The 16,567-nt window shown below is 39.3% G+C and overlaps 1 protein-coding gene across 1 annotated transcript in view; it reads left to right on the forward strand.

Annotated features, from left to right (window-relative positions):
- LOC129765695 (uncharacterized) overlaps nt 1-16,567 on the forward strand; it is a 44,340-nt gene that overhangs the window by 16,346 nt on the left and 11,427 nt on the right. The window contains exon 2 of the mRNA XM_055766113.1: nt 9,665-11,670. Coding sequence (XP_055622088.1) covers nt 9,665-11,670 — 2,006 coding nt within the window. The remainder of the gene's footprint in view (nt 1-9,664; nt 11,671-16,567) is intronic.

A 16,567-nucleotide genomic window follows, 5' to 3' on the forward strand; every position in this document is an offset into this window, starting at 1 on the left:
GCCCTTGAAAAAACTTTACTCTACTACTGCACTACACCCGCACCCCCATTGCCTTGCGTTTCTGCAAATTGGAATATTTTCCTCACACAGACTTCTATATCATGAAGCCTAGGGAAATCGGCATTGCAAAATAGATGCGGACTGCGGGTACTTTTGTACTCGCTTGCGTTTCTGCAAATTGGAATGTTTCCCTAACACATACTTCAAAACCATGGAGCCAGGGGAAATTGGCATTGCAAAATGGATGCAGGCTGGTAGTACTTTTGTACTCGCTTGCATTTTTGCAAACCAGAATATGTTTTTCCAATACAGACCCCGAAACCAAACCAATACATTCACTAAGACGCGACGCGAGACAAGACAAACACACACACAAAAGATAGCTCTGCGCAGCGGCGATATCGTACCCAATGAGGAACGTCGTAGGTGGGTTTATTGCTAATTGGAAGAAATACAATTGATTGCTAAGGCAACGGCAGTCCTAGGTCAACCTTGCGGTTATATCCTATTTATTTATTTATTTATTCATCCTATTTATTTATTCACTTTTGTCAAACAAATGTAGACTATATACTTATATATTAATGTTACACTGATTTCTCAAGTTAAATATTATTCCTACGGTACGTGTTTCTTTTTAGCTGTTTTTTTATTCATTGTTGTGTCAATTAATTCGCAGTGCTGATTGTATATACGCATCATGCGATTGATAGGAGCGTTGTTTGCATAATTTACTGTGGATGTTTTGGTAAGAAACGAATTGCGTGTTCTTAGTTGACGCCCAGGTACATAGAAATTTAATTTTTCTAGTAATTCAGCTGATTGTACTCGTTGCGAAATTAGATCATTAACAAAAGAAAGCATTGCAAATTTACGGCGTTCCTTTAGTGCTTGGATGTTTATGAGCAGGCAGCGTGCTTCATATGAAGGAAGTGGAAATGAGGTCCAGTTCAACTTACGGAGTACAGATAAGAGAAACTGTTTTTGGACTGACTCAATGCGTTCTTAATGTACGACCATATACGGGTTCCAAACGATGTTACAGTTTTCTGGAATGGGCCTTACGTATGTGATATACAGAAGCTTGATTGTGTATGGGTCCTGGAAGTTATGCGAGAAGCGTTTTACAAAGCTTAACACACTATTTGCCTTATTGATTACAGAGTTGTAGTGTTCTATGAATGCGAGTTTACAGTCCAGGACGACGCCTAGATCTCTAACTTTTTTTTCACGTTTCTCTACATTTTGATTTCCAAGACGTATCACAATATTTGGTACATGGTTTTTTCTGCTAAATGTAATGGAGTTGCATTTTTTTACATTCAGTTTTAGTACATTTTTATTACACCAAGTATGGAATTCATGTATTTCGTTTTGGAATGCTTCGATGTCGTTTTCATTTACAATTTCCGCGAAAAGCTTCATGTCGTCTTCATACACAAGTACATTTATACGCTTGAGAACGAAGGAGATGTCATTATCGTACAGAATGAAAAGAAGAGGACCAAGATGAGTGCCTTGTGGGACTCCCAAAGTGACTTTTACTGGATTTGAGAGAGAATTTTGAAAATGAACAATTTGTTCACGATTTGTTAGAGTTCAGCCAGTTTGAGAGTCCTTGTTCCATTCCAATTTTCTGCAATTTGGAGAATAGTAATGGAATGTCGATGCGGTCAAATGCTTTACTGAAGTCAGTGTGAAGAGCTTCTACGTGTTTTCCATTGCATTCAAAATAAAAGTCACAAATGCCAACAGATTAGTTGCAGTTGAGCGGCCTTTGAAGAAGCCATGTTGCATACACGTTATTTTATTCTTTACTTGTTGGAAGACTTTTTCATTCACTATTGCTTCGAATAGTTTAGGAATGCAAGAGATAATGGCTATTCCACGATAATTACGTACGTCAGATTGAGCGCCTGATTGAAAAATAGGTACCAAAAAAGATTGTTTCCATTTTTCTGGGTATATTCTAGTTTGTAGTGACATATTGAAAATGCAATATAAGGGAAGGGTGAGTTCCTCAGCCAGGTTCTTCAGAAATACAGGTGCTATTCCGCCAGGTCCTTTCGTTCCATCTAATTTCTTTAATGCATGGCATGTTTCTTATTGTGAAAGATAGTTTACCGATATGTCATTTGGATATTCCGGTAAAAATGAAAAGTAATCCCGATCGCGATTTTCTTCAGAAAATGTGGTATATACTTGCTGAAAGAAATTTCGTTTGAAGAATGCCCTACATATTCATCGAGATGCATCTGCGATGGGAAGTTATTGCTTTTGAGCTTAGACTTTACGTAATTGAAGAATTTCTTCGGACATGATTTGACTTCTGTTTCGACCTTTCTATTATACTCTTCGTGTGCACTTTTAATGGCAAAATTTCGTTCTTGGGAAATATTCTGATATTCCAGCAAATTTTTATTACTTTTGTCTATTTTGTATTCCTTACGTGCTTTTTGTTTTCTATTCTTTAAATTTCTTATTTGAGCGTTATACCAAATAGGATATTTGCTGGTTGAATTTCTTCGTCTTCTTTCCTTTGGCACAAGTTTTGATATTATGTTATTCAGAATTTCGTGAAGAATATGTACGGATAGGTATCATAGGTATAACCCATCCATTGTTTTTTGTTATGAAAATGAGGGGCTTGCTCAAAATTCTAGTAACGTAACTCGGACCATGTTTTCAGATTTTACCAGTCTGTGCTTCTGCAGAATCAATATTCGATAAATGATATCGCTCCACTTTATTCAACTCATATATTAAGCATTCTCCACTTACGTTGGGTAGTATTCTTCAACAGAACCTTCGAACTCGAATTCAGTGCCATCGCTGCATTCTGAATTGCACTCTGGAATAGTACACTTTTACGATCACTCACACTGAAGACCAGCATTTTTTACTGACCCATTCAGTCAGATTGAACCAAGTTTATTTTTTAAATATAGTCAAACATGTGTACCTTCTGTGCAAACGAGTTCAAACACATTTCAACAAATTAGTTAGTAGCTTCGAAAAAAAAGTCTTGTTGGTTTGAAATGCTTGAAAATTTTTCAAATTATATATACAACAGATTGATATACATGCTAGAGTGAATGATCTTGGTTTGTCCGATTTGGGGTGTTTTTACGCTAGTAGTAAATGCAAATCGATTTTTCTTCATGAAAATCACATACAATCGATACGAGTTTGGGTTTGTTGAAAAGACTCAAGTCTCTAGTTGTTAATACTACCATAAGGTGTTGAAATTATTCAAATTTTTATGCTTTTTAACGATTTTCCTTAAAGAGGAATTATGATCATGGTTTGACCACCTCTGATTATGGATTGCCCAAAAAATAATCATGGTATGTCCGGTTTTAGAAATCATCATTTTTGAATGAAAACATTCGAATTCACAAGTAGATGTTGTATTTCTCATTGCTTGAGTTTACTGTCATCATATTGATCCATTCTTAAATTTAGGCTTTCTTCTGAATATTACCCTTTCTTGGGCATTTTAAATGTGTTACCCTCAACACACTCAACACAGAGAAACTTTATTTCTGATATGCGCGAAGAACACAATAAACAAACTGCAGCGCGCTAAGCGGTTGCCGTAGAAATCATGTGGACAAAATAACATAATTGAATTGGACATCTCATGATCAGAATTGAGTTCATCAAAATGCGTTATTTTAATGGTTTAGCTATGTAAATCTGATACAAATGGTGTGCAAGCATGATGTTCACAATATTTGTAAGTGTTATAATCCAGAAAAGGTCTGAATACGTGCGAAATAATCATCTGGTGATCGATTAAAAGTTAGCTCGAATGAGGGGCGCATTGACCAAATAGAAGGTGTATTTTATAATCCCTTAAAACATGCGATTTCGTAAAAATATACTATAAAACTAATGTAAATCATGAAAAAGACAATGTTATTTATATGTTTTGAAACATTCGAATTCCTTATTTGACACAGGAGCACTGAATTAGAGCATTCAAGAAAGTGGGCAAACCATGATCATATTTTCGACTGGACAAACCAAAATCATTTGCCTTATAAAGTAATATTTAGTCAATTTACCGACAGAAATAAATTATCGTGAATATCCTCAAAATGCACTGCGGTGCACGAACTTTCTTAGAATCCGATGATGGGTTAAACAAAGATGATAGGTGTCAAAAAAGTCCTGCGGTATTTCCGCGAGGTGTCGTTGTAAGCGCGTAGTTCTAGTTGTATTCATTGTATCGAGTCATACTATAGCTTGTTGGAAAGGTATTTTTGCGCGCTATAATATAGTCCTTGACAGTGTTTTGGTTGGTTAAGTCGTTCGTGAGTTATAGTGTCGCAAATATGGAGCAAAATAAAGAGAAAATCCGACATAGTTTACAGTACTACTATGACAAAGGCAAAAATGCATCTCAAGCTGCCAATAAAATTTGTGCAGTTTATGGACCCGATACAGTTTCCATTTCCACCGCACAACGATGGTTTCAACGTTTTCGTTCTGGTGTAGAGGTCGTCGAAGATGCGCCAAGTTCCGGAAGGCCTGTCGTCGAAAATTGCGACAAAATCGCTGAATTAGCCGAGAAAGACCGGCATAGTAGCAGCCGTAGCATCGGCCAAGAGCTGGGGATAAGTCATCAAACCGTTATTAACCATTTGAAGAAGCTTGGATTCACAAAGAAGCTCGATGTATGGGTGCCACACACGTTGACGCAAAAAAACATCTTTGACCGTATCGACGCATGTGAATCGCTGCTGAATCGCAACAAAATCTACCCGTTTCTGAAGCGGATGGTGACTGGCGATGAAAAATGGGTCACTTACGACAACGTGAAGCGCAAACGGTCTTGGTCGAAGCCCGCTGAAGCGGCTCAGACGGTGGCCAAGCCCTCATTAACGGCCAGGAAGGTTCTGCTGTGTGTTTGGTGGGATTGTCAAGGAATTATCTATTATGAGCTGCTTCCCTATGGCCAAACGCTCAATTCGGACCTGTACTGCCAACAACTGGACCGCTTGAAGGTAGCACTCATGAAGAAGAGGCCATCTTTGATAAACAGAGGCCGCATTGTCTTCCATCAAGACAACGCCAGGCCACACACTTCTTTGGTGACGCGCCAGAAGCTCCGGGAGCTCGGATGGGAGGTTCTTTTGAATCCGCCGTATAGTCCGGACCTTGCACCAAGTGACTACCATCTGTTTTTGTCCATGGCGAACGAGCTACGTAGTCAGAAGTTAGCCACAAAAGAGGCCTGTGAAAATTGGCTATCCGAGTTTTTTTGCCAATAAGGAAGCGAGCTTCTATAACAGGGGTATTATTAAGTTGGCATCTCGTTGGGAACAAGTCATCATATTTGCATATTTGACTTAAAACAGATGATTGTAACTAATTTTATTAAAAAATGAAAATTCAAAAAAAATACCGTAGGACTTTTTTGACAGCCTAATATTTCATCTTTCAATTCAGTGAAAAAACATCCATCATGACTAGTTGCTTCTGACTGTACATTAAGACAATAACATCTCTTTGATTTCCGCAAAATTGAAACACCCAACATCACATTACACCAACGACCTTTTAACTTTCCGCTACAATAACGGAATTTTGTCCATTTAAATTCAAACAAAATTCAAAATAGATTGCAGAGCCGGAAGCGAATCCGAACGGAATTATCGAAGTGTCAAACTCACAAAAATTCATCAGATCACAGAGACTGTTACGTGCTGTAGAAAGATTATGAGAAGAGCATGTTTTCTCAGGAAAAACGATTGATGTTGACTTCTCGATGGGTTACACAGAAAAATTGTACGACATTTTTCTTGAAAATTGTTGTCGACGTTATTCTGTTCTGCACTCGCAATAATTTCCTGTTTCGAGGCAAATACGTTGGCGGTTGTGTTTTTATGAGCACATTGGAGTTAATGAGTCATTATAATCTCCAACAGTGAAACATACATATGCGTACCTCTTATTTTATAAATTTCACTTTTTATTTTAAATGTCCTTCTTATTTATAAAGATATGCATAGCCAATTTTTTCGAATTTTTCTAATCATCTCAAAAATTTCCCAAAATACTCTATAATTCTAATTTGGGTGAAGACAAACTCACAAAATATATGGACGACGTAGATCTAATCAGCCGTTCTCCCGTGATGATGAGTTACACGTACGTGGGAAAAACTCTCTTTTATATATAAAGATGAGTCAGGTAATTTGCCAAAAAACGAGTATATAGCACTAGATAATGTTTCTCCAATTCTTTACACATGTAATATGTTTCTTAGATTTATCCGGAGGGAAGTATCAAGAAATGTTTTATAGATTTTATAAACACGACGGAGAAAACTGGCTCAGGATTAGTTAAGTATATTCAGAAAAAGCTGAAAGAAGAAGGATAAAATATAGCTGACTGTGGTTGGCACTCTTATGACAATGGCGCCAATATGACAGGTAGAAAAAAAAAATGGGTGGGCTTAATCTATGAAATAATTGTGCAGTAACGATTTCCCCAGGCTCCATGATTTAGAAGTCTATGTTAGGGAAACACATTTCGGTGGGAACAAGAATACCCCTGATTTAAATGTATTTGCAATGCCAATTTCCTCAAACACTTTGGTTTTGGAGTCTGTGTTGAGGAAATCATAAATCGAGTCATTAAAACGTGGCAGTTAGGGCGTTTGAAAACAGCTTGATATTTCACAATTATTCAATTGTTTATCTCATGAAAAATAACATTTCATTTTATTCATTGTGATATATGCGTAGAAATATTTGCTATCAATTGATGATCCTTCCGGTTCATTAAGAAATGTTCGAGTTATGAGCATTCGAAATCTTTCATTTTTTCCTGCATGTTCTTGGTTCGGTTTCAATTTCGCAATTTTCATATAGTCCGGACCTGGCACCGAGCGATTACAGTGATAAGATATTGGGATCATGAAACGATTGTAAAAATCTATTGCTGAAGTTTTTCGCCAATAAGAACCAAGACTTCTATGATAGATACAATATAGAGCTACCTTTAGAATGGCAACAAATTTCCATTCTCCCATACATTGTTCTGCTCATTTGTGAGCGTCCCTACGCATGCCGTCAATAACGAGCAACTTATCGGTGATCAACGAAGGGGAATGAAGCACGAAGGATGAATATCTGCCTAGAGTATTAATATTGGAACTCGCTGAGGCAAACTTTCTTTCTTCGTGAGGACATTACAACATCGTTGCTGGGCGAGCTGAACGGCGAGAGATCGAATGCCTTTCTCAAGACAATTCGCGTTGACGGCGGAATGGTGTTAACATCTGGATACGACATTAGTTTGTATAATGCCAACTCTTCTCTATCAGATTAGTCCGCTCTAAGGCAGTTTTAAATTACTAAAATTTGTATGAAATTTTTTTCTTGACGTTATTTACCTACTAGAAGTACGTTGTTCTGACCCTAATTTGAACTATTTTCTTTGAATTTTCAGATCTTAACCAAAACTTACCATTATAATATAAAATTATCTTTGGACACAATTTTTGTATGCTATTTTTTCACTTCTTGCAAGCAAAAGTGATTATCATTTACATAGAGTACTAATTTGATTTGAGAACAACAATTTTAATTCATAATTTTTTTTGAAGGTGTGCTCATTTCTTCTGAAAACCCATATTGTCATGCCTACTCCCCCATTTCGTATGACGAAGCTTAATGCCGTCAACGCGGATGGGGCTGGAGGGGTAATACGAAGAAAAATTAAAGTTTTCTAAGGGCCTTTTTGAAGGCTAGCGCTAAAGAAGTTTAAAGCCTCTTTAATACAACAAGAAAGGAAGGAAGGCAAACTTTTAGTGTCGTTCTAGATACGATGCAATGAACATCGCTTGTTCTTCCTTGTTCAAATGTCTTCGTTTCTGATTGAGCTGTGGACGGTACCAAATTAATTACTTGCAGATGATGTAAAACGGAGATAAGGGTGTGTATATCTAGTTGCTTCAAGCCATCGATACATGGATGCTTGTGTGCATACATGCGTGCTCCACTACCCGTACGTAAAAATAGTTCATCTTCACTACGCTGAAGTCCCATTTGTATTTGCTCCCGTGTACATTGGCTCTGTCGTGATGCAATATCCGCCTAATTTTTTTCATGCTATGATGGACGATTGTTTGGTGGTGTACATTATGCAACCGTGATGATAAATATAAACAAGGAGGGGAGATAGCGGGAGGGAAATATTTGCGCTATGGTAGGGATAGCGAATCTCTGCTGAAGCAAATATTCTATCTTATTCATTACTTGAAGCAGTTAACATCACTATATCTGGCATCACTGTTATATAAACAAACTGTATTTTTATGTCGTGCTTTTTCCCGTTGTTTTTTTGTGTATTTGAATCGTTTTTAATTATTGTTTATAAGCTTGTATCGAGCATTAGCGCTCCTCTGTTGCGTCTGCTCATTTGTGTGTTGATTCATCGTGCCACTGAGTGTCCCTAAAAGTGAAGTGTTCTCGTGCATATCACAAAACAACAAAAACGTATTGCTTTCCACCCCAATTTTTTTTTTCGAAGCGACATTTGCTGGGAAAAAATAAAACTGTTGAGCTTCACGTCTGCGAGTGAGCTATAAACCAGCATGTACAGCAACACAGCCTACGCGAAGGCGTATATCATTGCTATTTATCTCAGACGTAATGACTAAGAAAATATGCGGAGAATGTCAAATCGTTATCAATGATCTTGAGCCAATACGTTGTGGTTTTTGCGAAGCTTATTTCCACCTCAACCAGCAATGCTGTGATTTAATCACGCGAAACTTGAAGGATGCATTTTCGTCTGGAAAGATCATGTTTGTTTGCCATTCCTGCAGAGAAGAGTTAAAAGGACGATCTATCCGCAGTTATATAACTGATCAACAACAATCGATTTCAACACCTACGCTCGCTGACTTGCCGTCACAGGTTCAGCAACTGCACGATATCGTTGCTGAACTGGGGAAAAAAGTCGATCGCATTTCGACAAATCCACAACGCAATCGCTCAGTGAGTGTAGCTCCAGTTTGGCCTAGTTCAGGCGTAAAACGTAGACGCGAAGATCGCCCTGATGTCGATGTACCAATGGCAAAAGGAATTAAATCGATAGATTTGAGCGATCTCTCTGTTCCTTCCATCTCACCTGCTGCGCCTCCGGTTAAGTTTTGGCTGTATTTATCGCGTTTGAATCCACTCATCTGCAACGTGACGTGCAAAACATTTTGTCCCGCTGTTTGGACACCGTAGATCCAGCTGAAGTTTTCCGACTGGTTCCTAAAGGCAGGGATACTAGTAAAATACTTTCGTGTCATTTAAGATTGGTCTGGATCCTAGCATTAAGGATTTGGCACTTGATCCGGCCTCATGGCCTGCCGGGTTACAATTCCGATAGTTTGTTGACCTGGCAAAAAACTAATTCATCACAGCTCTGCGGTTTCTGACGTCACCACTACATCACTGGCCCCGGGACACTCCGTAACAGGTATTGAGGAAGCCCCTACACCGCCCAACTTAGTCGTGCTCTCTTCTAACGCCAGTCATTATCGTCGTCCCGGTCCTACAGTTGGTGTTGGTAAAAGGGGCTTCCTACCTGCAATAGCAGGCAAGTATAGTTGTCATAACGAGCTTCTGGTACTTGACAATGCTTCACCTTCTAGCAATTGCTGCTCATCCTCGTTTTTGTTCGATGCCTCTACATTGGATCCGGGACAACCAGTAACAGGTATTGAGGAAGTTCCCTCGCCACCCGACCCAGTCGTGCCCTTTATCAACATCCGCCATCACCATTGTCCCGGTCCTGTGGTCGGTGCTGGTCCAGGGAGCTTCCGGCCTGTAAGTTCAGGCGAGTATACTGATAATTCTGAACTTTCGGCACCTGAAATCCCTTCGATTTCCAGTTCCTGCGATCGACGCTCCTCGAACCTCCGGATTTATTATCAAAATGTGCGTGGATTGAGGACCAAAATAGATGCTTTCTTCTTGTCTGTTTCCGAAGAAGAGTTTGATTTGATTGTCCTGACTGAAACAAGGCTGGATGATCGCATTTTTTCAACGCAGCTTTTTGGACCTTCGTACGCCGTATACCGAACCGATAGAAGTCATCTGAATAGTCATAAATCTCGTGGTGGAGGAGTACTGATTGCTATCACGAGACTAACCAGTTATCTTGATCCTGCCCCTATTTCTCTCCTACTTGAGCAACTGTGGGTTTTGGTGGAAGTTAATCACAACACTATAAGTATCGGCGTTATTTATCTCCCGCCTAACAGGAAAAACGATAGTACGGCGATCGACGAACACGTGGAATCCATTGGTTCAGTTTCAGCTCGTTTGAAAGTTCACTCTCCTGCTCTTCTGTTCGGTGACTATAATCAAGCAGGTTTGCAGTGGTGTTTCCCCGAAAGTAGTACACCAGTCATCGATCCATTGACATCGCATATATCCGAGGCCTGCTGTGCTCTCCTGGACGGATTCAACCTTCACGGTTTTTCTCAAGCCAACACACATCTGAATAGAAATGGTAGATTACTGGACCTTGTCCTGGCCAATGATGCTGCATTACCCATTTCTTCGATTGCTTTGGCGGCTGATCCCCTAATTGATCTCGATGCTGATCACCCTGCTCTCGTCACGTTAATAAGCTTGCACACTCCAATCGTTTATGTTGCACCATCTGAACAAACATCTCTGAACTTCCGTCGAGCCAACTACGCTTTATTGAGTGATGAACTCGCCAATATTGACTGGAATTTCATCGATTCTACCGATAGTGTCAATGTCGCCGTGGAGTACTTCTGTACAGCAGTAGTGGATGCAATCTTTCGTGTTGTTCCTGCTCGACGATCACCTCATAATCCTTCTTGGTCCAATCGCCGCTTACGCGAGCAGAAGCGAAAACGATCAACCGCTCTGCGAAGTTACAGTAACTGCCGGTCATCTTACTTCAAACGAAAGTTCAATTTGGCCAGTCGTTGTTACCGTCAATATAACCGTTTTCTCTATAATCGGTACGTAAAACGAACGGAAGCGAATCTACGCACCAACCCTCGTGGGTTCTGGTCATTTGTGAATACCAAACGAAAAGATGCTGGACTGCCTTGTTCTATGTTTTTTGGAAATAGCACGGCTAATAATGATCCTGAGAAATGCAATTTGTTTGCACGTCATTTCAAACGAGTGTTCAACAATTCCTCAACCTCTGCTATGCAAGTTGCAGAAGCTACCAGCGGACTGCCTTGTGATGAATTCAACTTCGACATTCCTCACTTTACAGAAGAGATGATGAAAACCGCAATGCGTAAATTAACGCTCTCGTATGCCGCTGGGCCCGACGGAATACCCTCAGCAGTCTTGAAGCTTTGTGCAGATGTTCGTTGCTCTCCGTTAACAACGATATTCAATCTGTCGGTTCAGCAAAGCGAATTTCCAACCCGTTGGAAATTTTCATATATGTTTCCGGTGCATAAAAAAGGCGACAAACGCGATGTTGGTAATTACCGCGGTATCACGTCCTTGTGCGCATGTTCTAAGCTGTTCGAGATAATAGTAAATGGGTCTTTGTTTGCTTGTTGCAAATACTATATCGACACACAACAGCACGGTTTCTACCCAAAGCGATCGGTATCCACCAACTTGGTGCAGTTCACATCGTTTTGTTTACGAAGTATGGACTCGGGATGGCAAGTTGATGCTGCATACATGGATTTGAAAGCTGCTTTCGATTCAGTGAACCACGAAATTCTCCTCGCTAAACTGGATAAACTCGGTGTTTCATCAAGAAGTGTTAATTGGTTCAGATCCTACTTATTAGATCGCTCAGTTCGGATCAAGATTGGCCTCTCAGAATCGGAGACGTTTTCCAACAATTCTGGAGTCCCGCAAGGCAGTAACCTCGGGCCGCTATTATTTTCATTATTATTGAATGATGTTTCGTTGCTGATACCTCCGGAATGCCGTTTCTTTTTTGCTGACGATGCAAAAATATTCAAATTAGTCAAATGCCATTCGGACTGCCAGGATCTGCAAACTTTGGTATGTACCTTTGCAGATTGGTGTTCCAGAAACATGATGATGAAACATGGTGATCTCCTATCACCGCAAAAATCAACCGATCATCCATGACTACATCCTGTTTGGTTGTCATCTTGACCGAGTACAACACCTCAAGGATCTAGGAGTTATCCTGGATAGCGGACTTTCTTTTTGGAATCACTATCACGATAATGTTGCTAGAGCCAATCGCCAATTGGGCTTTATATTCAAAATTGCCGACGAATTTCGCGATCCACTGTGTCTCCGATCCCTGTACTGTTCACTTGTCCGATCAATATTGGAATCAAACTCAGTAGTATGGTGCCCCTATCACACCAGATGGATCGCCCGTATTGAAGCTATTCAAAAGAAGTTCGTCAGATACGCCCTCCGATTTCTTCGTTGGCGCGATCCTCGGAACCTGCCACCCTACGAGGATCGTTGTCGTCTGTTGAATATTCAACCACTTGAAGTTAGACGCACAGTCGCTCAAGCTACATTTGCTGGGAAAATATTCTCAGGAGACATTGACTGTCCACCACTGCTGGCTCAACTGAACATGTACGTGTCTGAAAGACCATTACGCCAACGTGATTTTCTGCTGTTGGATCCACGAAGCAGAAATTATGGGTTGCATGAGCCCATCCGTTCGATCTGTCAGCATTTCAACAACAATTTCAATCTCTTCGATTTTAATATTTCTGCCAACAATTTCCGACAACGGCTTCTCGACCTATTTCGTATCGCTGGCCAACTAAGATTAGCATAAGTTTTTTATTCATTGAGACAACAATTGTCAGTTGAATTGAGAAATAAATACAAATACTTGTTTTCAATCGTCATTTCAGGGCGACCAAATCATTCTACTAAACAGTTATTTCTTGAATTTCGCTGCATTATAAAATAATATCCAATGTTATAAACTAGCGACTGGAATAAAATAACCGCGTAGTTCTACGTCAACAAATGTAATATTCCATACTTCGTCCCGTTCAAGATTGGGTTTTCGGGTTTTTATCGAAGTTTTTTTTCTCTTACTTTCGCGATAAAAAACAGACGACTCCTTTCGGATTCCATTTGCTAAATGAATGAAACGCGTTTCGAATTCTGCATTCTTCATTCGCTATTAAATTTGTATTTGAATCTGCAGAGTTGTTCTCAAAAACTCAAAATGCAGTACGTAAATCCATGTATAGATTTATTTACCTTATTCTCCTATTTATACCAATATCAGATTAAATCCATTTTGGCGTTATTTGAAGGGAACCAAGAAATGTTTTGATTCTAATGAGTGGCGGTGAAACAAAGAGCGCAAGAGTTTTGGTTTTCGAGTCAATGGTAATTTGACTTTGCACCTGCACAACACAATCCTGTTGGCATATATTCTTGGACCCAATCAACACAGAAACAATTCACTGTGGCCAATTGTGCAGTCATATTAGAATACGACGCGTATAATTTAATATTCATAGCACATCTTCCTTCTTGACGATTGATTGCGCTGCTGTCTCAATCGTTCAGCAGCTGTATGTGCTTTTCGTTCCTTCAGCGTTGCTCTGCACTAATTCCTTATACACGTTCTTGTAACCATTTTCATATTCACTTCGATGTGATTCGGCAACTGCGTGAACTAATGTGCGAATTTCTGACTCGCAGCATAATGCCTCCTGAATGCTTTATGTGCAATTTTATAGAATTCAAATTATAATTGAAAAAGCAATATCATCTGATTCATAAATGTACATAGAATAAAAAACGCTAATTTTCTATAATCTCGTCGGGGTAACTGTAGTCTACTCTACAATCCATTTTATAGTCAATGCCATAATTAATGTTATAACCAATGTTTCACAATTAACGGACAATGTAATTTCGAAAACTATATTTCTTGCTGCATTAATTGTAATCAATGTGAAATGACAAAAAGAGAGTCGCTTAAACTGCTTAATTTAGGACGATGATGGTACAGTATCCACATATACAATGGCGTGAATCATTGATCTCTCCATCAGAACAGCAGACCCGAAAATAGAATAAAATTGTTAAAATTTGAATGAAAACTTACTACTGGAGGTTATTTGAATACATGGAACATGTTATCTTGACTCTTACTTATCCCTTACTTATTAGATTTTTTTCCTTGCTCGATATTTAAAATTTGATATTCATTCACAAGTTTTATTTGAAAATGTGCTTATACCATCTGAAGTTTTTTGCATCATTTTTGTTTCACAATAACGAGTCACGAAGTTCAATGACATCAACGCGAATTCCAATTGATGAAATTAATTCCAAAATGGTATGACATTTACTACATGTGATTTCTATTCAAATTATACTAAAAATTACATAAAATAGTTTTTTTTTTCAGAATTTGTATCAATTTAGTGAGTTTTGTTAATTTAAACACGTTTTATCATCTGTTTTTTTTTTTGCAAAGTTGAACTCGATGAAACGATGTATTAAAAATGATTTTTTTCGAATTTCACTATTTTCCTTCAACAATTTTTAACTCATTCTCTCATTTTAATTTGAGCGGAAACGAACATAAAAAAATATAGACAACTCGAATTTGATCATCCGCTCTCTTGATTTGTATTGCAAATTTTAGTAGCCCTAGGTAAATAGATCTTCAGATCCGTTGTTCCCGGGTTCTTCATATATCACAAATATCTGTGCTAAAACTGTATGATTCATTTCCATAATTTTAGAAATGAACTGAATCCAGAAATCATGGAATATTCATAAAGATATAAATAATGCATTTCGACAAAGAAACTGATTCTATGTATCGAAAATCTGGCTAGACCATCAGCCTCTTAAGTGTTATTGTGATTATAAAAACAAAACAATATCGCAGAACAGAATCCTCTCCCGGAATTGTGTATATACTCCATTTAATCTATTTCTGTTGTTCATTGATATTTTATTGCTACTAATAAAGATCGTATTTCTGGACTCAGCCTACCTTGCAGTTTGATCCTGTTCAAAGGAAAGCCAGCGTCCGCAAGACCACACAGTCCACATCGATGATGTTTGTCTCAGCAATAAATTATCCTGGAACACACATTCAGGAAGCGGGCTATTTATTCCTGGATGAAGATATCGAAAGAGCCAAGAAAACAAAAACGCAACCAACACGAAATTATGCCTCGTCATCCGAAGATTCGTCCTTGGGATTGGGAGCAGGGAGGCCTATTAAATTATTAATTCGTTTCATGCGATAAACGGATTTGAAAAATGGCCAACTCAGCTACACAAAGCGTTTATTCCCCGGCAAAACCATTTCTGATCTGTTGCCAGATTACACCAAATGACGCTCCCCTTGGGACGGATCTGCCCACACACACACACACACACACACACACACACACACACACACACACAAACAAAAAAAGACACTTCCCGCTGCCCGGGTGGTCGCCGAGGAAATGTAACATAACGGGTATACGAACACGTTGATTAATTCCTAGCCGTTGACATTTCTATTGCGTTGGTTTTTGTTCGTTGGGTTGCAGAATCTGTCCGAGGAGTTTCCGTTTTTCCTTCGGAGTGCGGTCAAAAAATCTCTTCCAGAGCCGCAAACGGAATAAATTTTCACGAGGGCGAATCCGCTTCATGCTTTTCCCATTTTCTTTCTTCCGGCCTAAGACACAACTTATGATCCACTCATAAATTTTTGTCTTCTGTTCTCTTCTCCCTCCGATAATTAAAGATTCTTTGTCTTGCTGTCCACCCACCGGGTCACCCTTGGTCACGAGCCCGTCCCTGTGCTGCTCCCCGTCAGTGTCATGTCGGCTTTCATAATTCATTCTGCCAGCTTGGGAGAGGAAGTATTCATCATTTCAACAATGGCAATAGGTTGGCCCCGGACTCGCCCCTTCCAGGGCTAGCTTCTGAGCGGATTTGCGATATTCTTCGTTTTTCGTTGCCTCGCTGCCTCTTTGGCCTTGTCGCTTCTCTCCCTTGTACGAGATGGGAGACTAAGCGGATTTCTGGATGAATCGGTTTTCTGGTGACAACCGGAAAATAATACAATTTCGATGCTCAACCACCCGGGAGAAGAAGTTGGAGAATTTCACACCCAAAAAAAGGAACGAAAAAAAAAAAATTCTGGAAAGCCGGGGAAAACATAATTTATTCATTACCCTCCCTTCTCAACCGCAGAGCAAAGTGCCACACATTCGTGCTATATTACATTGAGCTGAAAAATAAAACGTTCGTGTTGACCATTATCGTACCGCTTATTTCGGTCGTAAAAATATGAATCAGTAGTGGCAATCAGTGGAAAGTTCTGTGGTACAGTAATAACCGGTTATGAACTGTATACATCGTTCCTCTCAATTGACTTCATTTATCTAATCGAAAGTCCACAAAAAAAAACTGTTCACTGTTCAGTATTTCTACCCTTATTTTTGTGCGCGTTCGAACGCGAGCTATCGGATAGTTGCCAAAAAGGCACTGGGCATATCTTAATTGTCACTTAGTCCCGAACCGAGGTCATGTCGCGAACGCACAGAAATTGCCAC

This window comes from Toxorhynchites rutilus, chromosome 2 (assembly GCF_029784135.1).
Source record: "Toxorhynchites rutilus septentrionalis strain SRP chromosome 2, ASM2978413v1, whole genome shotgun sequence".
Lineage (NCBI taxonomy): Eukaryota > Metazoa > Arthropoda > Insecta > Diptera > Culicidae > Toxorhynchites > Toxorhynchites rutilus.